At 49.3% G+C, this 20,543-nt stretch overlaps 1 protein-coding gene across 13 annotated transcripts in view; it reads left to right on the forward strand.

The window, feature by feature from the left end:
* Window positions 1-20,543, forward strand: part of eps8a (EGFR pathway substrate 8a, signaling adaptor) — a 161,011-nt gene that overhangs the window by 36,138 nt on the left and 104,330 nt on the right. For 6 of the 13 annotated variants that reach the window (XM_082978111.1, XM_082978112.1, XM_082978116.1 and 3 more), the window contains exon 1: window positions 4,480-4,709. The exons of 3 other annotated variants lie outside the window; for them this stretch is intronic. Coding sequence is in view for 5 of the 10 variants with exons in the window: in XM_082978107.1 (XP_082834233.1) it covers window positions 4,499-4,709 (211 nt within the window). In the remaining 5 variants the exon portion in view is untranslated. Of the gene's footprint in view, window positions 1-4,478; window positions 4,710-20,543 lie in introns of those variants that run through there. 4 more of the 13 variants (XM_082978110.1, XM_082978122.1, XM_082978114.1 and 1 more) reach the window with 3 other exon arrangements.

The raw sequence follows: 20,543 nt of genomic DNA on the forward strand, positions 1-20,543 counted from the left end.
CCCACTTCCCTTCTCCTCTCCCCTGTCAGCCTATCCCTCGCCTCTCCTCTCTCTCTCTCCTCTCTCCTCTCTCCTCCCTCCTCTCCTCTCCTCTCCCCACTTCCCTTCTCCTCTCCCCTGTCAGCCTATCCCTCGCCTCTCCTCCCTCCTCTCCTCTCTCCTCTCTCCTCCCACCTCTCTCCTCTCTCCTCTCCCCTGTCAGCCTATCCCCAGCCATTGAGTAGTTCCTGGAACACCCATTCGCAGGCCTCTCCTCTCCTCTCTCTCCTCTCCTCTCCTCTCCTCTCCTCTCCTCTCTGTTCAACAGAGGGAGATTAGTCAGGGTTATGGAGGAGTGCTGGCTGGGTAATGGCCATTTCTGTTGTGGTCAGTTACCATGGTGAGGAGCTTAAAAAGGTAGAGGAAGAGCATGGGAGTAGAATCAGCTCTCTCTGTCTCTCTCTCTCTCTCTCTCTCTTCCCCTCTCTCTCTCTCTCTCTCTCTCTCTCTCTCTCTCTCTTCCCCTCTCTCTCTCTCTTCCCCCCTCTCTCTCTCTCTCTCTCTCTCTCTCTCTCTCTCTCTCTCTCTCTCTCTCTCTCTCTTCCCCCTCTCTCTCTCTCTCTTCCCCTCTCTCTCTCTCTCTCTTCCCCCTCTCTCTCTCTCTCCCTTCCCCCCTCTCTCTCTCTCTCTCTCTCTTCCCCCCTCTCTCTCTCTCTCTCTCTCTCTCTCTCTGTCTCTGTCTCTTTCTCTTCCCCCCTCTCTCTCTCTCTCTCTCTCTCTCTCTCTCTCTCTCTCTTCCCCCCTCTCTCTCTCTCTCTCTCTCTCTCTCTCTCTCTCTCTCTCTCTCTCTCTTCCCCTCTCTCTCTCTCTGTCTCTCCTTCCCCCCTCTCTCTCTCTCTCTCTCTGAAACATATCTTAACATTGTCAAAACAAGTGAAGTAGATAATAAATGTCATATTATGTATATATACAGTGTTGTAACGATGTGAAAATCTCTCTCTCACACTTGGGCCAACAGCCAGTCCCTCCCCCCTGCTGTAAAAGAGACATTAATTAGGGGCTTAAGAGCAGGTCGCTATCGGCAACAGCAGAGCAGGTTGCCACCGGCAACCAAAGAACACCCAGAGGTCACCTGTTGCCGAGGCCAGGTAGGAGGAGCCAGAGCTGTCAATCACTGATAGGGGGAGGGGAGAGAGAGAGAAGGAGAGAGAGAGAGAGAGAGAGAGAGAGGGAGACAATAATACATAGAGAGAAAATATTATTAAATATACAGAACACAAAATCCTTCAACTTTTTAACATCATCCTCAGCTCCGGCATCTTCCCCCAAAAGTGGAGACAAAATTTGACCCCAATTACTACCGTGGGATATGAGTCCACAGCAACCTTGAGGAAATCCTCTGCTTTATCATTAACAGCAGACTCGTACATTTCCACAGTGGAAACAACGGACTGAGCAAAATGTGAAAATTGTCTTTTTACCAAAACGACTGGTACGACAGACCAGGTCTTCACCCTGCCTGACAAACACAGTCTGTGTTCACACACACACACACACACACACACACACACACACACACACACACACACACACACACACACACACACACACGTCTTCACCCTGCCTGACGAACACAGTCTGTGATCACACACACACACCACACACCACACACACACACACACACACACACCACACGTCTTCACCCTGCCTGACGAACACAGTCTGTGATCACACACACACACCACACACACACACACACACACACACACACACACCACACGTCTTCACCCTGCCTGACGAACACAGTCTGTGATCACACACACACACACACACACACACACACACACACACACCACACGTCTTCACCCTGCCTGACGAACACAGTCTGTGATCACACACACACACACACACACACACACACACACACACACACACACACACCACACACCACACACACACACACACACACGTCTTCACCCTGCCTGACAAACACAGTCTGTGATCACACACACACACACACACACACACACACACACACACACACCACACACCACACACCACACACACACACACCACACACGTCTTCACCCTGCCTGACAAACACAGTCTGTGATCACACACACACACACACACACACACACACACACACACCACACCACACACACCACACACACCACCACACGCACACCACCACACACCACCACACACACACACCCCACACACACCACACACACCACCACCACACACACCACACACACACACCACACACACCACACACACCACACACACCACGCACATCACACACACCACACACACACACCACACACACATGTAATAGAGACACAGTATATAGACTACTATAATAGACTACTATAATAGACTACTATAATAGACTACTGTAATAGACTACTATAGTAGACACAGTATATAGACTACTATAATAGACTACTATAATAGACTACTGTAATAGACTACTGTAATAGACTACTATAATAGACTACTGTAATAGACTACTGTAATAGACTACTGTAATAGACTACTGTAATAGACTACTATAGTAGACACAGTATATAGACTACTGTAATAGACTACTATAATAGACTACTATAATAGACTACTATAATAGACACAGTATATAGACTACTATAATAGACTACTATAATAGACTACTGTAATAGACTACTGTAATAGACTACTGTAATAGACTACCGTAATAGACTACCGTAATAGACTACCGTAATAGACTACTGTAATAGACTACTATAATAGACTACTGTAATAGACTACTGTAGTAGACACAGTATATAGACTACTGTAATAGACTACCGTAATAGACTACTGTAATAGACTACTATAATAGACTACTGTAATAGACTACTGTAATAGACTACTGTAATAGACTACCGTAATAGACTACTGTAATAGACTACCGTAATAGACTACTATAATAGACACAGTATATAGACTACTGTAATAGACTACTGTAATAGACTACCGTAATAGACTACTATAATAGACTACTGTAATAGACTACTGTAATAGACTACTGTAATAGACTACTGTAATAGACTACCGTAATAGACTACCGTAATAGACTACTGTAATAGACTACTATAATAGACTACTATAATAGACACAGTATATAGACTACTATAATAGACTACTGTAGTAGACTACTGTAATAGACTACTGTAATAGACTACTATAATAGACTACTATAATAGACACAGTATATAGACTACTGTAATAGACTACTGTAATAGACTACTGTAATAGACTACTATAATAGACTACTATAATAGACTACTGTAGTAGACTACTGTGATAGACTACTGTAATAGACTACTATAATAGACTACTATAATAGACTACTGTAGTAGACTACTGTGGTAGACTACCGTGATAGACTACCGTAATAGACTACTGTAATAGACTACTGTAATAGACTACCGTAATAGACTACTGTAATAGACTACTGTAATAGACTACTGTAATAGACACAGTATATAGACTACTATAATAGACTACTGTAGTAGACTACTGTAATAGACTACTGTAATAGACTACTATAATAGACTACTATAATATACACAGTATATAGACTACTATGATAGACTACTGTAATAGACTACTGTAATAGACTACTGTAATAGACTACTATAATAGACTACTGTAGTAGACTACTGTGATAGACTACTGTAATAGACTACTGTAATAGACTACTGTAATAGACTACTATAATAGACTACTGTAGTAGACTACCGTGATAGACTACCGTAATAGACTACCGTAATAGACTACCGTAATAGACTACTGTAATAGACTACTGTAATAGACTACTGTAATAGACTACTGTAATAGACTACTGTAATAGACTACTGTAATAGACTACTGTAATAGACACAGTATATAGACTACTATAATAGACTACCGTAATAGACTACTGTAATAGACTACTGTAATAGACTACTGTAATAGACTACTGTAATAGACAAAGTATATAGACTACTGTAATAGACTACTGTAATAGACTACCGTAATAGACTACCGTAATAGACTACCGTAATAGACTACTGTAATAGACTACTGTAATAGACTACTGTAATAGAGACCCATTTTGTAATGGCTGTGGAAAGGAAATCTATGAGGGTTCAGGCGGTTGATCTTGGGTCAGAGTACCGGGTCAGAATACCGGGTCAGAGTACCGGGTCAGAGTACCGGGTCAGAATAAAGTTAGTCCGTTATGGACTAGTGAACCGGGTCAGATCAAAGTTAGTCCGTTATGGACTAGTGAACTTGGGAAGTGTCGCTGGACAGAATGGAAGTTAATAAAGCAACTGACTAACCTGACAATGGATAACCAGGACACACACACACACACACACACACACACACACACACACACACACACACACACACACACACACACACACACACACACACACACACACACACACACACACAATCTCCCTTTCCTCTTCACATCCCAGCATGCTTTGCTCAGGAGGAAGAGGATGAGATGGGGATTAGTGTGTGTGTGTGTGGTGTGTGGTGTGTGTGTGTGTGTGTGTGTGTGTGCGAGAGAGAGAGAGAGAGAGAGAATATAAATCTTCCCAATCCTCTTTCCGTCCAGGGACAGTGGGAGACGCAGCCCTGTGTGTTTTTTGGACTCTTAACTATCAGGACAAAGGAACATCAGCAGGAAGCGGAACACGGAACAGACAGTAAAGGTGGGGTAGTAACTGTGTGTAACGTTTCCGTTTATACAGGTAGAGAGGTAGGTACGGGTAGACTCTGTACGCGGAGGACGACACAGCGGAGCTTTCTGATGTAACCGACTACGGCTTTTAGTGGGTTTGTCTCTCGTTCAGGATTCTCTGTTCACTGAGAAGCTGATGTTTCCGTCCAAGACTAAGCTTCCCCGTTTTCACACGGCTAAGTCCCTTACTTTTATACTGGTTGACTTCAAGGTTGTTTTGGGGAGGTTTTTTTACCTTCGTGAACTTTCTGTTCTCTCTGGTCTCCCTCACGCCTCTCGGACGGCTGACGGGTTTGAGATCGGAGGAGGTATTTAGCAGATATATCGTAAAGAGCTCTAGCTGGCGTTAGTGTTTTTTGACGGCGGAGGGTTCTGTCTTCGCCACATAGTGATATGAGTCTTCGTCGTCATCATCGTCGTCTTCATCAGACGCGTGATGCAGTTGATCCTATTAGGAGGAGGATGACTTGACAGGCAGAAAAACACAACATGGCCGTCTCCTACTAGACAAACACGATGGACATAGTTTGATTGGAGATTGAGACTGTGTGTCCCAAATGGCACAGTATTCCAACAGGTGCCCTGGTCAAAAGTATTGCACTTCGAAAGGGAACAGGGTGTCATTTTGGGGGAGGATATATCTTGAAGTTTTGATCCTCCAGGTAAGTCCAGGACGAAAGGGGAAGTTTGTTGACAACAACCTGTTTTACATTTCAACTGCGTGATGTGATGTTACTGAGGTACGCTGATACAGTACAATACATCATGTCAGTTCCTCTTCTGGAAGGAAGGGACGGTTTGTTTAGAGGATACGTCCCCCGGGAAGGGAAAGTGGTTTTTATCATCATGTCAGTTCCTCTTCTGGAAGGAAGGGACGGTTTGTTTAGAGGATACGTCCCCCGGGAAGGGAAAGTGGTTTTTATCATGTCAGTTCCTCTTCTGGAAGGAAGGGACGGTTTGTTTAGAGGATACGTCCCCCGGGAAGGGAAAGTGGTTTTTATCATGTCAGTTCCTCTTCTGGAAGGAAGGGACGGTTTGTTTAGAGGATACGTCCCCCGGGAAGGGAAAGTGGTTTTTATCATGTCAGTTCCTCTTCTGGAAGGAAGGGAAAGTGTTTTTTATCATGTCAGTTCCTCTTCTGGAAGGAAGGGACGGTTTGTTTAGAGGATACGTCCCCCGGGAAGGGAAAGTGGTTTTTATCATGTCAGTTCCTCTTCTGGAAGGAAGGGAAAGTGGGTTTTATCATGTCAGTTCCTCTTCTGGAAGGAAGCGACGGTGGTTTTTATCATGTCAGTTCCTCTTCTGGAAGGAAGGGACGGTTTGTTTAGAGGATACGTCCCCCGGGAAGGGAAAGTGGTTTTTATCATGTCAGTTCCTCTTCTGGAAGGAAGGGACGGTTTGTTTAGAGGATACGTCCCCCGGGAAGGGAAAGTGGTTTTTATCACGTCAGTTCCTCTTCTGGAAGGAAGGGACGGTTTGTTTAGAGGATACGTCCCCCGGGAAGGGAAAGTGGTTTTTATCATGTCAGATCTGGTCTGGTGATACAGAACAATCTGTCTTCAGGAAGAAGTTATCATGATGTCGTTCCTCAGAAAGTTTCCCCTTCCTGTTTGTTATGTAGTACTACTTCCTGTTTGTTATGTAGTACTACTTCCTGTAGTACATGTAGTCGTGGTCCTCTGTGCGGCACGGTTGGTAGTACATGTAGTCGTGGTCCTCTGTGCGGCACGGTTGGTAGTACATGTAGTCGTGGTCCTCTGTGCGGCACGGTTGGTAGTACATGTAGTCGTGGTCCTCTGTGCGGCACGGTTGGTAGTACATGTAGTCGTGGTCCTCTGTGCGGCACGGTTGGTAGTACATGTAGTCGTGGTCCTCTGTGCGGCACGGTTGGTAGTACATGTAGTCGTGGTCCTCTGTGCGGCACGGTTGGTAGTACATGTAGTCGTGGTCCTCTGTGCGGCACGGTTGGTAGTACATGTAGTCGTGGTCCTCTGTGCGGCACGGTTGGTAGTACATGTAGTCGTGGTCCTCTGTGCGGCACGGTTGGTAGTACATGGCGCTTGCAACACCAGGATAGCGGGTTCAACTTCTGGGATCACCCAGACGTTAAAAAATATATCCACGCATGAATGTAAGTCGCTTTGGATAAAAACGTTTGCTAAATGGCATATATTAGAGTTTAAGAGACTCTCCAGAGGTAGGGTTTCAGGTGTTTAGAGACTCTCCAGAGGTAGGGTTTCAGGTGTCTAGAGACTCTCCAGAGGTAGGGTTTCAGGTGTCTAGAGACTCTCCAGAGGTAGGGTTTCAGGTGTCTAGAGACTCTCCAGAGGTAGGGTTTCAGGTGTCTAGAGACTCTCCAGAGGTAGGGTTTCAGGTGTTTAGAGACTCTCCAGAGGTAGGGTTTCAGGTGTCTAGAGACTCCAGAGGTAGGGTTTCAGGTGTCTAGAGACTCCAGAGGTAGGGTTTCAGGTGTCTAGAGACTCTCCAGAGGTAGGGTTTCAGGTGTCTAGAGACTCTCCAGAGGTAGGGTTTCAGGTGTCTAGAGACTCTCCAGAGGTAGGGTTTCAGGTGTCTAGAGACTCTCCAGAGGTAGGGTTTCAGGTGTCTAGAGACTCTCCAGAGGTAGGGTTTCAGGTGTCTAGAGACTCTCCAGAGGTAGGGTTTCAGGTGTTTAGAGACTCCAGAGGTAGGGTTTCAGGTGTATAGAGACTCTCCAGAGGTAGGGTTTCAGGTGTCTAGAGACTCTCCAGAGGTAGGGTTTCAGGTGTCTAGAGACTCTCCAGAGGTAGGGTTTCAGGTGTTTAGAGACTCTCCAGAGGTAGGGTTTCAGGTGTCTAGAGACTCCAGAGGTAGGGTTTCAGGTGTCTAGAGACTCTCCAGAGGTAGAGTTTCAGGTGTTTAGAGACTCCAGAGGTAGGGTTTCAGGTGTCTAGAGACTCTCCAGAGGTAGGGTTTCAGGTGTCTAGAGACTCTCCAGAGGTAGGGTTTCAGGTGTTTAGAGACTCTCCAGAGGTAGGGTTTCAGGTGTCTAGAGACTCTCCAGAGGTAGGGTTTCAGGTGTTTAGAGACTCTCCAGAGGTAGGGTTTCAGGTGTCTAGAGACTCTCCAGAGGTAGGGTTTCAGGTGTATAGAGACTCTCCAGAGGTAGGGTTTCAGGTGTATAGAGACTCTCCAGAGGTAGGGTTTCAGGTGTCTAGAGACTCTCCAGAGGTAGGGTTTCAGGTGTCTAGAGACTCTCCAGAGGTAGGGTTTCAGGTGTTTAGAGACTCTCCAGAGGTAGGGTTTCAGGTGTCTAGAGACTCCAGAGGTAGGGTTTCAGGTGTCTAGAGACTCTCCAGAGGTAGAGTTTCAGGTGTTTAGAGACTCTCCAGAGGTAGGGTTTCAGGTGTTTAGAGACTCTCCAGAGGTAGGGTTTCAGGTGTTTAGAGACTCTCCAGAGGTAGGGTTTCAGGTGTCTAGAGACTCTCCAGAGGTAGGGTTTCAGGTGTTTAGGAAAGATGAGCAGGGACTCTGCTGTCCTGACTTCAGGGGGAAGCTGGTTCCACCATTGGGGTGCCAGGACAGAGTAGAGCTTGGACTGGGCTGAGTGGACATTGGGGTGCCAGGACAGAGAAGAGCTTGGACTGGGCTGAGTGGACATTGGGGTGCCAGGACAGAGAATAGCTTGGACTGGGCTGAGTGAACATTGGTGTGCCAGGACAGAGAATAGCTTGGACTGGGCTGAGTGAACATTGGTGTGCCAGGGCAGAGAAGAGCTTGGATTGGGCTGAGTGGAGATTGGGGTGCCAGGGCAGAGAAGAGCTTGGACTGGGCTGAGTGGACATTGGTGTGCCAGGGCAGAGAAGAGCTTGGATTGGGCTGAGTGGAGATTGGGGTGCCAGGACAGAGTAGAGCTTGGATTGGGCTGAGTGGAGATTGGGGTGCCAGGACAGAGAAGAGCTTGGACTGGGCTGAGTGGGAGCTGCCCTCCCGTAGGGGTGGGATGTAACCCCAGAATGATCCAGCGGTAGAGAATGTGGTGCAGCCCCAGAATGGTCCAGCGGTAGAGAATGGGGTACCATGTGGGATGTAGCCCCAGAATGGTTCAGCGGTAGAGAATGGGGTACCATGTGGGATGTCGCCCCAGAATGGTCCAGCGGTAGAGAATGGGGTACCATGTGGGATATAGTCCCAGAATGGTCCAGCGGTAGAGAATGGGGTACCATGTGGGATGTAACCCCGGAATGGTCCAGCGGTAGAGAATGGGGTACCATGTGGGATGTAACCCCAGAATGGTTCAGCGGTAGAGAATGGGGTACCATGTGGGATGTAACCCCAGAATGGTCCAGCGGTAGAGAATGGGGTGCCATGTGGGACGTAGCCCCAGAATGGTCCAGCGGTAGAGAATGGGGTACCATGTGGGACGTAACCCCAGCATGGTCCAGCGGTAGAGAATGGGGTACCATGTGGGACGTAGCCCCAGAATGGTCCAGCGGTAGAGAATGGGGTACCATGTGGGTTGTCGCCCCAGAATGGTCCAGCGGTAGAGAATGGGGTACCATGTGGGATGTCGCCCCAGAATGGTCCAGCGGTAGAGAATGGGGTGCCATGTGGGATGTCGCCCCAGAATGGTCCAGCGGTAGAGAAAGGGGTACCATGTGGGATGTAACCCCAGAATGGTCCAGCGGTAGAGAATGGGGTGCCATGTGGGACGTAGCCCCAGAATGGTCCAGCGGTAGAGAATGGGGTACCATGTGGGACGTAACCCCAGCATGGTCCAGCGGTAGAGAATGGGGTACCATGTGGGACGTAGCCCCAGAATGGTCCAGCGGTAGAGAATGGGGTACCATGTGGGTTGTCGCCCCAGAATGGTCCAGCGGTAGAGAATGGGGTACCATGTGGGTTGTAGCCCCAGAATGGTCCAGCGCTAGAGAATTGGGTACCATGTGGGATGTCGCCCCAGAATGGTCCAGCGGTAGAGAATGGGGTACCATGTGGGATGTAGCCCCAGAATGGTCCAGCGGTAGAGAATGGGGTACCATGTGGGATGTCGCCCCAGAATGGTCCAGCGGTAGAGAATGGGGTACCATGTGGGATGTCGCCCCAGAATGGTCCAGCGGTAGAGAATGGGGTGCCATGTGGGATGTAGCCCCAGAATGGTCCAGCGGTAGAGAATGGGGTACCATGTGGGATGTCGCCCCAGAATGGTCCAGCGGTAGAGGATGGGGTACCATGTGGGATGTCGCCCCAGAATGGTCCAGCGGTAGAGAATGGGGTACCATGTGGGATGTCGCCCCAGAATGGTCCAGCGGTAGAGAATGGGGTACCATGTGGGATATAGCCCCAGAATGGTCCAGCGGTAGAGAATGGGGTACCATGTGGGATGTCGCCCCAGAATGGTCCAGCGGTAGAGAATGGGGTACCATGTGGGATGTAGCCCCAGAATGGTCCAGCGGTTGGGACTTTGTGTTCCGTACCTGATGATGTCAGGTGAAAGCAACGATGCGGTCGATATGATTGGCTGGCTCTTTTTATTTGCAGGTGGTTCTGTTTTGCATTGGTGATGTCACAATGACTCTCACACACACACACACACACACACACACACACACACACTCCTGGCTTCATTTTGTTGCTCCTCAGATAATGGCACAATCAAACATTTTCTTTCTGGTTAATAATTAAACTGCTGAAAAGGACCAGAGGAGAGAGAGAGTGAAAACACAGTGTCCTGCCCAGCCTCCTGCCCTGTCTTTAGCCCAGCCCAGTGTCCTGCCAAGCCTCCTGCCCTGTCTTTAGCCCAGCCTAGCGTCCTGCCCGGCCTCCTGCCCTGTCTTTAGCCCAGCCCAGTGTCCTGCCCGGTCTCCTGCCCTGTCTTTAGCCCAGCCCAGCCCAGTGTCCTGCCAAGCCTCCTGCCCTGTCTTTAGCCCAGCCCAGTGTCCTGCCCGGCCTCCTGCCCTGTCTTTAGCCCAGCCCAATGTCCTGCCCGGCCTCCTGCCCTGTCTTTAGCCCAGCCTAGTGTCCTGCCAAGCCTCCTGCCCTGTCTTTAGCCCAGCCCAGTGTTCTGCCCGGCCTCCTGACCTGACTTTAGCCCAGCCTAGCGTCCTGCCCGGCCTCCTGCCCTGTCTTTAGCCCAGCCCAGCGTCCTGCCCGGCCTCCTGCCCTGTCTTTTGCCCAGCCCTGTGTCCTTCCAAGCCTCCTGCCCTGTCTTTAACCCAGCCCAGTGTCCTGCCAAGCCTCCTGGCCTGTCTTTAGCCCAGCCCAGTGTCCTGCCAAGCCTCCTGCCCTGTCTTTAGCCCAGCCCAGTGTCCTGCCAAGCCTCCTGCCCTGTCTTTACCCCAGCCCAGTGTCCTGCCAAGCCTCCTGCCCTGCCTTTAGCCCAGCCCAGTGTCCTGCCCTGTCTTTAGCCCAGCCCAGTGTCCTGCCAAGCCTCCTGCCCTGTCTTTAGCCCAGCCTAGTGTCCTGCCCAGCCTCCTGCCCTGTCTTTAGCCCAGCCCAGTGTCCTGCCAAGCCTCCTGCCCTGCCTTTAGCCCAGCCCAGTGTCCTGCCCTGTCTTTAGCCCAGCCTAGCGTCCTGCCCGGCCTCCTGCCCTGTCTTTAGCCCAGCCCAGTGTCCTGCCCGGCCTCCTGCCCTGTCTTTAGCCCAGCCTAGTGTCCTGCCAAGCCTCCTGCCCTGTCTTTAGCCTAGCCCAGTGTCCTGCCCGGCCTCCTGCCCTGTCTTTAGCCCAGCCCAGTGTCCTGCCCGGCCTCCTGCCCTGTCTTTAGCCCAGCCCAGTGTCCTGCCCAGCCTCCTGCCCTGTCTTTAGCCCAGTCCAGTGTCCTGCCCAGCCTCCTGCCCTGTCTTTAGCCCAGCCCAGTGTCCTGCCAAGCCTCCTGCCCTGTCTTTAACCCAGCCTAGTGTCCTGCCAAGCCTCCTGCCCTGTCTTTAGCCCAGCCCAGTGTCCTGCCCATCCTCCTGCCCTGTCTTTAGCCCAGCCCAGTGTCCTGCCAAGTCCCCAGCTTTGTGTTTAGCCCAGCACTGCCTCCAGCTTTCAGCCCATCCTCCAGCCCAGCCTCCTCCCCTGCCTCCAGCACTGCCTCCTGCCCTGCCTCCAGCCTCTAGCCTTCTGCCTCCTGTCCTGCTTCCAAACTTCAGCCTCCAGCTCAGCCCCCTACCCTGCCTTCCGCCTCCAGCCTTCATCCTACTGCCCTGCTTCCAGCCCAGCCTCCAGCCCCCTGCCCTGCCTCCAGCCTCCTGCCTTGCTTCCAGCCCGGCCTACAGCCCCCCGCCCTGCTTCCAGCCCAGCCTCCAGCCTCCTGCCCAGCCTCCTGCCCTGCCTCCAGCCTCCTGCCCTGCCTCCAGCCCCTCCAGCCCCGTAGCCTGTTACATAGCCTCTCTATAGCGTAGCCTGTTACATAGCCTCTCTGCAGCGCAGCGTAGCCTGTTACATAGCCTCTCTGCAGCACAGCCTGTTACATAGCCTCTCTGCAGCGTAGCCTGTTACATAGCCTCTCTGCAGCGTAGCCTGTTACATAGCCTCTCTGCAGCGTAGCCTGTTACATAGCCTCTCTGCAGCGTAGCCTGTTACATAGCCTCTCTGCAGCGCAGCGTAGCCCGTTACATAGCATCTGCAGCACAGCGTAGCCTGTTACATAGCCTCTCTGCAGCGCAGCGTAGCCTGTTACATAGCCTCTCTGCAGCGTAGCGTAGCCTGTTACATAGCCTCTCTGCAGCGTAGCGTAGCCTGTTACATTTCCTCTCTACAGCGTAGCCTGTTACATAGCCTCTCTGCAGCGTAGCCTGTTACATAGCCTCTCTGCAGTGTAGCGTAGCCTGTTACATAGCCTCTCTGCAGCGTAGCCTGTTACATAGCCTCTCTGCAGCGTAGCCTGTTACATAGCCTCTCTACAGCGTAGCCTGTTACATAGCCTCTCTACAGCACAGCGTAGCCTGTTACATAGCCTCTCTACAGCACAGCGTAGCCTGTTACATAGCCTCTCTGCAGCGTAGCCTGTTACTTAGCCTCTCTACAGCGTAGCCTGTTACATAGCCTCTCTGCAGCGTAGCCTGTTACATAGCCTCTCTACAGCGTAGCCTAGCCTGTTACATAGCCTCTCTACAGCGTAGCCTGTTACATAGCCTCTCTGCAGCGCAGCGTAGCCTGTTACATAGCCTCTCTGCAGCGCAGCGTAGCCTGTTACATAGCCTCTCTGCAGCGTAGCCTGTTACATAGCCTCTCTGCAGCACAGCGTAGCCTGTTACATAGCCTCTCTGCAGCGCGGCGTAGCCTGTTACATAGCCTCTCTGCAGCGTAGCCTGTTACATAGCCTCTCTGCAGCGTAGCCTGTTACATAGCCTCTCTACGGCGTAGCCTGTTACATAGCCTCACTGCAGCGTAGCGTAGCCTGTTACATTTCCTCTCTACAGCATAGCCTGTTACATAGCCTCTCTGCAGTGTAGCCTGTTACATAGCCTCTCTACAGCATAGCGTAGCCTGTTACATAGCCTCTCTACAGCATAGCGTAGCCTGTTACATAGCCTCTCAGAACGACTACATCCCCCTGCCCTGCCTCCAGCCTCCTGCCTTGCTTCCAGCCCGGCCTACAGCCCCCCGCCCTGCTTCCAGCCCAGCCTCCAGCCTCCTGCCCAGCCTCCTGCCCTGCCTCCAGCCTCCTGCCCTGCCTCCAGCCCCTCCAGCCCCGTAGCCTGTTACATAGCCTCTCTATAGCGTAGCCTGTTACATAGCCTCTCTGCAGCGCAGCGTAGCCTGTTACATAGCCTCTCTGCAGCACAGCCTGTTACATAGCCTCTCTGCAGCGTAGCCTGTTACATAGCCTCTCTGCAGCGTAGCCTGTTACATAGCCTCTCTGCAGCGTAGCCTGTTACATAGCCTCTCTGCAGCGTAGCCTGTTACATAGCCTCTCTGCAGCGCAGCGTAGCCCGTTACATAGCATCTGCAGCACAGCGTAGCCTGTTACATAGCCTCTCTGCAGCGCAGCGTAGCCTGTTACATAGCCTCTCTGCAGCGTAGCGTAGCCTGTTACATAGCCTCTCTGCAGCGTAGCGTAGCCTGTTACATTTCCTCTCTACAGCGTAGCCTGTTACATAGCCTCTCTGCAGCGTAGCCTGTTACATAGCCTCTCTGCAGTGTAGCGTAGCCTGTTACATAGCCTCTCTGCAGCGTAGCCTGTTACATAGCCTCTCTGCAGCGTAGCCTGTTACATAGCCTCTCTACAGCGTAGCCTGTTACATAGCCTCTCTACAGCACAGCGTAGCCTGTTACATAGCCTCTCTACAGCACAGCGTAGCCTGTTACATAGCCTCTCTGCAGCGTAGCCTGTTACTTAGCCTCTCTACAGCGTAGCCTGTTACATAGCCTCTCTGCAGCGTAGCCTGTTACATAGCCTCTCTACAGCGTAGCCTAGCCTGTTACATAGCCTCTCTACAGCGTAGCCTGTTACATAGCCTCTCTGCAGCGCAGCGTAGCCTGTTACATAGCCTCTCTGCAGCGTAGCCTGTTACATAGCCTCTCTGCAGCACGGCGTAGCCTGTTACATAGCCTCTCTGCAGCGAGGCGTAGCCTGTTACATAGCCTCTCTGCAGCGTAGCCTGTTACATAGCCTCTCTGCAGCGTAGCCTGTTACTTAGCCTCTCTACAGCGTAGCCTGTTACATAGCCTCTCTGCAGCGTAGCCTGTTACATAGCCTCTCTACAGCGTAGCCTAGCCTGTTACATAGCCTCTCTACAGCGTAGCCTGTTACATAGCCTCTCTGCAGCGCAGCGTAGCCTGTTACATAGCCTCTCTGCAGCGCAGCGTAGCCTGTTACATAGCCTCTCTGCAGCGTAGCCTGTTACATAGCCTCTCTGCAGCACGGCGTAGCCTGTTACATAGCCTCTCTGCAGCGCGGCGTAGCCTGTTACATAGCCTCTCTGCAGCGTAGCCTGTTACATAGCCTCTCTGCAGCGTAGCCTGTTACATAGCCTCTCTACGGCGTAGCCTGTTACATAGCCTCACTGCAGCGTAGCGTAGCCTGTTACATTTCCTCTCTACAGCGTAGCCTGTTACATAGCCTCTCTGCAGCGTAGCCTGTTACATAGCCTCTCTGCAGTGTAGCGTAGCCTGTTACATAGCCTCTCTGCAGCGTAGCGTAGCCTGTTACATAGCCTCTCTGCAGCGTAGCGTAGCCTGTTACATAGCCTCTCTACAGCATAGCGTAGCCTGTTACATAGCCTCTCTACAGCATAGCGTAGCCTGTTACATAGCCTCTCTACAGCATAGCGTAGCCTGTTACATAGCCTCTCTGCAGCGTAGCGTAGCCTGTTACATAGCCTCTCTGAACGACTACATCTGACCTTCACAACCTGTTTCATTTCCATAGCAACTTTAGGCCCTTCTCCCTGTTTACCCAGTCGATATATTGAAGTCTAATCTTAATGATAGTAATGATAGCATCCATTATGGCTCTGAGTTCGGCAAATACAGTCTGCTTTGATCTCCGTTCCTACCTGGGAATACAGATACGTGGCAGTACAGTAGCCTAGCTGTATAGTCTGGTTATTACAGGTCTACCTACAGTAGAATCAGCTGTATAGTCTGGTTATTACAGGTCTACCTACAGTAGCTGTATAGTCTGGTTATTATAGGTCTACCTACAGTAGAATCAGCTGTATAGTCTGGTTATTATAGGGCTACCTACAGTAGAATCAGCTGTATAGTCTGGTTATTATAGGGCTACCTACAGTAGAATCAGCTGTATAGTCTGGTTATTATAGGTCTACCTACAGTAGAATCAGCTGTATAGTCTGGTTATTATAGGTCTACCTACAGTAGAATCAGCTGTATAGTCTGGTTATTATAGGTCTACCTACAGTAGAATCAGCTTTATAGTCTGGTTATTATAGGGCTACCTACAGTAGAATCAGCTGTATAGTCTGGTTATTACAGGTCTACCTACAGTAGAATCAGCTGTATAGTCTGGTTATTACAGGTCTACCTACAGTAGCTGTATAGTCTGGTTATTATAGGTCTACCTACAGTAGCTGTATAGTCTGGTTATTATAGGGCTACCTACAGTAGAATCAGCTGTATAGTCTGGTTATTATAGGTCTACCTACAGTAGAATCAGCTTTATAGTCTGGTTATTATAGGGCTACCTACAGTAGAATCAGCTGTATAGTCTGGTTATTACAGGTCTACCTACAGTAGCTGTATAGTCTGGTTATTATAGGTCTACCTACAGTAGCTGTATAGTCTGGTTATTATAGGGCTACCTACAGTAGAATCAGCTGTATAGTCTGGTTATTATAGGTCTACCTACAGTAGAATCAGCTGTATAGTCTGGTTATTACAGGTCTACCTACAGTAGAATCAGCTGTATAGTCTGGTTATTATAGGGCTACCTACAGTAGAATCAGCTGTATAGTCTGGTTATTATAGGGCTACCTACAGTAGCTGTATAGTCTGGTTATTATAGGTCTACCTACAGTAGCTGTATAGTCTGGTTATTATAGGTCTACCTACAGTAGAATCAGCTGTATAGTCTGGTTATTATAGGTCTACCTACAGTAGAATCAGCTTTATAGTCTGGTTATTATAGGGCTACCTACAGTAGAATCAGCTGTATAGTCTGGTTATTACAGGTCTACCTACAGTAGAATCAGCTGTATAGTCTGGTTATTACAGGTCTACCTACAGTAGCTGTATAGTCTGGTTATTATAGGTCTACCTACAGTAGCTGTATAGTCTGGTTATTATAGGGCTACCTACAGTAGAATCAGCTGTATAGTCTGGTTATTATAGGTCTACCTACAGTAGAATCAGCTTTATAGTCTGGTTATTATAGGGCTACCTACAGTAGAATCAGCTGTATAGTCTGGTTATTACAGGTCTACCTACAGTAGCTGTATAGTCTGGTTATTATAGGTCTACCTACAGTAGCTGTATAGTCTGGTTATTATAGGGCTACCTACAGTAGAATCAGCTGTATAGTCTGGTTATTATAGGTCTACCTACAGTAGAATCAGCTGTATAGTCTGGTTATTACAGGTCTACCTACAGTAGAATCAGCTGTATAGTCTGGTTATTATAGGGCTACCTACAGTAGAATCAGCTGTATAGTCTGGTTATTATAGGGCTACCTACAGTAGCTGTATAGTCTGGTTATTATAGGTCTACCTACAGTAGCTGTATAGTCTGGTTATTATAGGTCTACCTACAGTAGAATCAGCTGTATAGGCCGGTTATTATAGGGCTACCTACAGTAGAATCAGCTGTATAGGCCGGTTATTATAGGGCTACCTACAGTAGAATCAGCTGTATAGGCCGGTTATTATAGGTCTACCTACAGTAGCCTAGCTGTATAGTCTGGTTATTATAGGGCTACCTACAGTAGCTGTATAGTCTGGTTATTATAGGGCTACCTACAGTAGCTGTATAGTCTGGTTATTATAGGTCTACCTACAGTAGAATCAGCTGTATAGTCTGGTTATTATAGGGCTACCTACAGTAGCTGTATAGTCTGGTTATTATAGGTCTACCTACAGTAGAATCAGCTGTATAGTCTGGTTATTATAGGTCTACCTACAGTAGAATCAGCTGTATAGTCTGGTTATTATAGGTCTACCTACAGTAGAATCAGCTGTATAGTCTGGTTATTATAGGGCTACCTACAGTAGAATCAGCTGTATAGTCTGGTTATTATAGGTCTACCTACAGTAGAATCAGCTGTATAGTCTGGTTATTACAGGTCTACCTACAGTAGAATCAGCTGTATAGTCTGGTTATTATAGGGCTACCTACAGTAGCTGTATAGTCTGGTTATTATAGGGCTACCTACAGTAGCTGTATAGTCTGGTTATTACAGGTCTACCTACAGTAGAATCAGCTGTATAGGCCGGTTATTATAGGGCTACCTACAGTAAAATCAGCTGTATAGTCTGGTTATTATAGGGCTACCTACAGTAGAATCAGCTGTATAGTCTGGTTATTACAGGTCTACCTACAGTAGCTGTATAGTCTGGTTATTATAGGTCTACCTACAGTAGAATCAGCTGTATAGGCCGGTTATTATAGGTCTACCTACAGTAGAATCAGCTGTATAGTCTGGTTATTACAGGTCTACCTACAGTAGAATCAGCTGTATAGTCTGGTTATTATAGGGCTACCTACAGTAGCTGTATAGTCTGGTTATTATAGGTCTACCTACAGTAGAATCAGCTGTATAGTCTGGTTATTACAGGTCTACCTACAGTAGAATCAGCTGTATAGTCTGGTTATTACAGGTCTACCTACAGTAGAATCAGCTGTATAGTCTGGTTATTATAGGGCTACCTACAGTAGAATCAGCTGTATAGGCCGGTTATTACAGGGCTACCTACAGTAGAATCAGCTGTATAGTCTGGTTATTATAGGGCTACCTACAGTAGCTGTATAGTCTGGTTATTATAGGTCTACCTACAGTAGCTGTATAGTCTGGTTATTATAGGTCTACCTACAGTAGAATCAGCTGTATAGTCTGGTTATTACAGGGCTACCTACAGAAGAATCAGCTGTATAGTCTGGTTATTATAGGTCTACCTACAGTAGCTGTATAGTCTGGTTATTATAGGGCTACCTACAGTAGAATCAGCTGTATAGTCTGGTTATTATAGGTCTACCTACAGTAGAATCAGCTGTATAGTCTGGTTATTATAGGTCTACCTACAGTAGAATCAGCTGTATAGGCCGGTTATTATAGGGCTACCTACAGTAGAATCAGCTGTATAGTCTGGTTATTACAGGTCTACCTACAGTAGAATCAGCTGTATAGTCTGGTTATTATAGGGCTACCTACAGTAGAATCAGCTGTATAGTCTGGTTATTATAGGGCTACCTACAGTAGCTGTATAGTCTGGTTATTATAGGTCTACCTACAGTAGAATCAGCTGTATAGTCTGGTTATTATAGGTCTACCTACAGTAGAATCAGCTGTATAGTCTGGTTATTATAGGGCTACCTACAGTAGCTGTATAGTCTGGTTATTATAGGGCTACCTACAGTAGACTCAGCTGTATAGTCTGGTTATTATAGGGCTACCTACAGTAGCTGTATAGTCTGGTTATTATAGGTCTACCTACAGTAGAATCAGCTGTTCACCAGCCAGCCTGTCTCTCTCTCTCTCTGTCTCTCTCTCTGTTTCTCTCTCTCTCTCTCTCAGTCTCTCTGTCTCTCTGTATCTGGCTCTGAGGGGCCTGTCTCTCTCTCTGTCTGTATCTGGCTCTGGGGCCTGTCTCTCTCTCTCTCTGTCTGTATCTGGCTCTGAGGGGCCTGTCTCTCTCTCTCTGTCTGTATCTGGCTCTGAGGGGCCTGTCTCTCTCTCTCTCTGTCTGCATCTGGCTCTGAGGGGCCTGTCTCTCTCTCTCTCTGTCTGTATCTGGCTCTGAGGGGCCTGTCTCTCTCTCTCTCTGTCTGTATCTGGCTCTGAGGGGCCTGTCTCTCTCTCTCTCTGTCTGTATCTGGCTCTGAGGGGCCTGTCTCTCTCTCTCTCTGTCTGTATCTGGCTCTGAGGGGCCTGTCTCTCTCTCTGTCTGTATCTGGCTCTGAGGGGCCTGTCTCTCTCTCTCTCTGTCTGTATCTGGCTCTGAGGGGCCTGTCTCTCTCTCTCTCTGTCTGTATCTGGCTCTGAGGGGCCTGTCTCTCTCTCTCTGTCTGTATCTGGCTCTGAGGGGCCTGTCTCTCTCTCTCTCTGTCTGTATCTGGCTCTGAGGGGCCTGTCTCTCTCTCTCTCTGTCTGTATCTGGCTCTGAGGGGCCTGTCTCTCTCTCTCTCTCTGTCTGTATCTGGCTCTGAGGGGCCTGTCTCTCTCTCTCTCTCTGTCTGTATCTGGCTCTGAGGGGCCTGTCTCTCTCTCTCTCTGTCTGTATCTGGCTCTGAGGGGCCTGTCTCTCTCTCTCTCTCTGTCTGTATCTGGCTCTGAGGGGCCTGTCTCTCTCTCTCTCTGTCTGTATCTGGCTCTGAGGGGCCTGTCTCTCTCTCTCTCTGTCTGTATCTGGCTCTGAGGGGCCTGTCTCTCTCTCTCTCTGTCTGTATCTGGCTCTGAGGGGCCTGTCTCTCTCTCTCTGTCTGTATCTGGCTCTGAGGGGCCTGTCTCTCTCTCTCTCTGTCTGTATCTGGCTCTGAGGGGCCTGTCTCTCTCTCTCTCTCTGTCTGTATCTGGCTCTGAGGGGCCTGTCTCTCTCTCTCTGTATCTGGCTCTGAGGGGCCTGTCTCTCTCTCTCTCTGTCTGTATCTGGCTCTGAGGGGCCTGTCTCTCTCTCTGTCTGTATCTGGCTCTGGGGCCTGTCTCTCTCTCTCTCTGTCTGTATCTGGCTCTGAGGGGCCTGTCTCTCTCTCTCTCTGTCTGTATCTGGCTCTGAGGGGCCTGTCTCTCTCTCTCTCTGTCTGTATCTGGCTCTGAGGGGCCTGTCTCTCTCTCTCTCTGTCTGTATCTGGCTCTGAGGGGCCTGTCTCTCTCTCTCTCTGTCTGTATCTGGCTCTGAGGGGCCTGTCTCTCTCTCTCTGTCTGTATCTGGCTCTGAGGGGCCTGTCTCTCTCTCTCTCTGTCTGTATCTGGCTCTGAGGGGCCTGTCTCTCTCTCTCTCTGTCTGTATCTGGCTCTGAGGGGCCTGTCTCTCTCTCTCTCTGTCTGTATCTGGCTCTGAGGGGCCTGTCTCTCTCTCTCTCTGTCTGTATCTGGCTCTGAGGGGCCTGTCTCTCTCTCTCTCTGTCTGTATCTGGCTCTGAGGGGCCTGTCTCTCTCTCTCTCTGTCTGTATCTGGCTCTGAGGGGCCTGTCTCTCTCTCTCTGTGTCTGTATCTGGCTCTGAGGGGC

Source organism: Salmo salar, chromosome 07 (genome assembly GCF_965601325.2).
Source record: "Salmo salar chromosome 07, fSalSal1, whole genome shotgun sequence".
In the NCBI taxonomy this organism is placed as follows: Eukaryota; Metazoa; Chordata; class Actinopteri; order Salmoniformes; family Salmonidae; genus Salmo; species Salmo salar.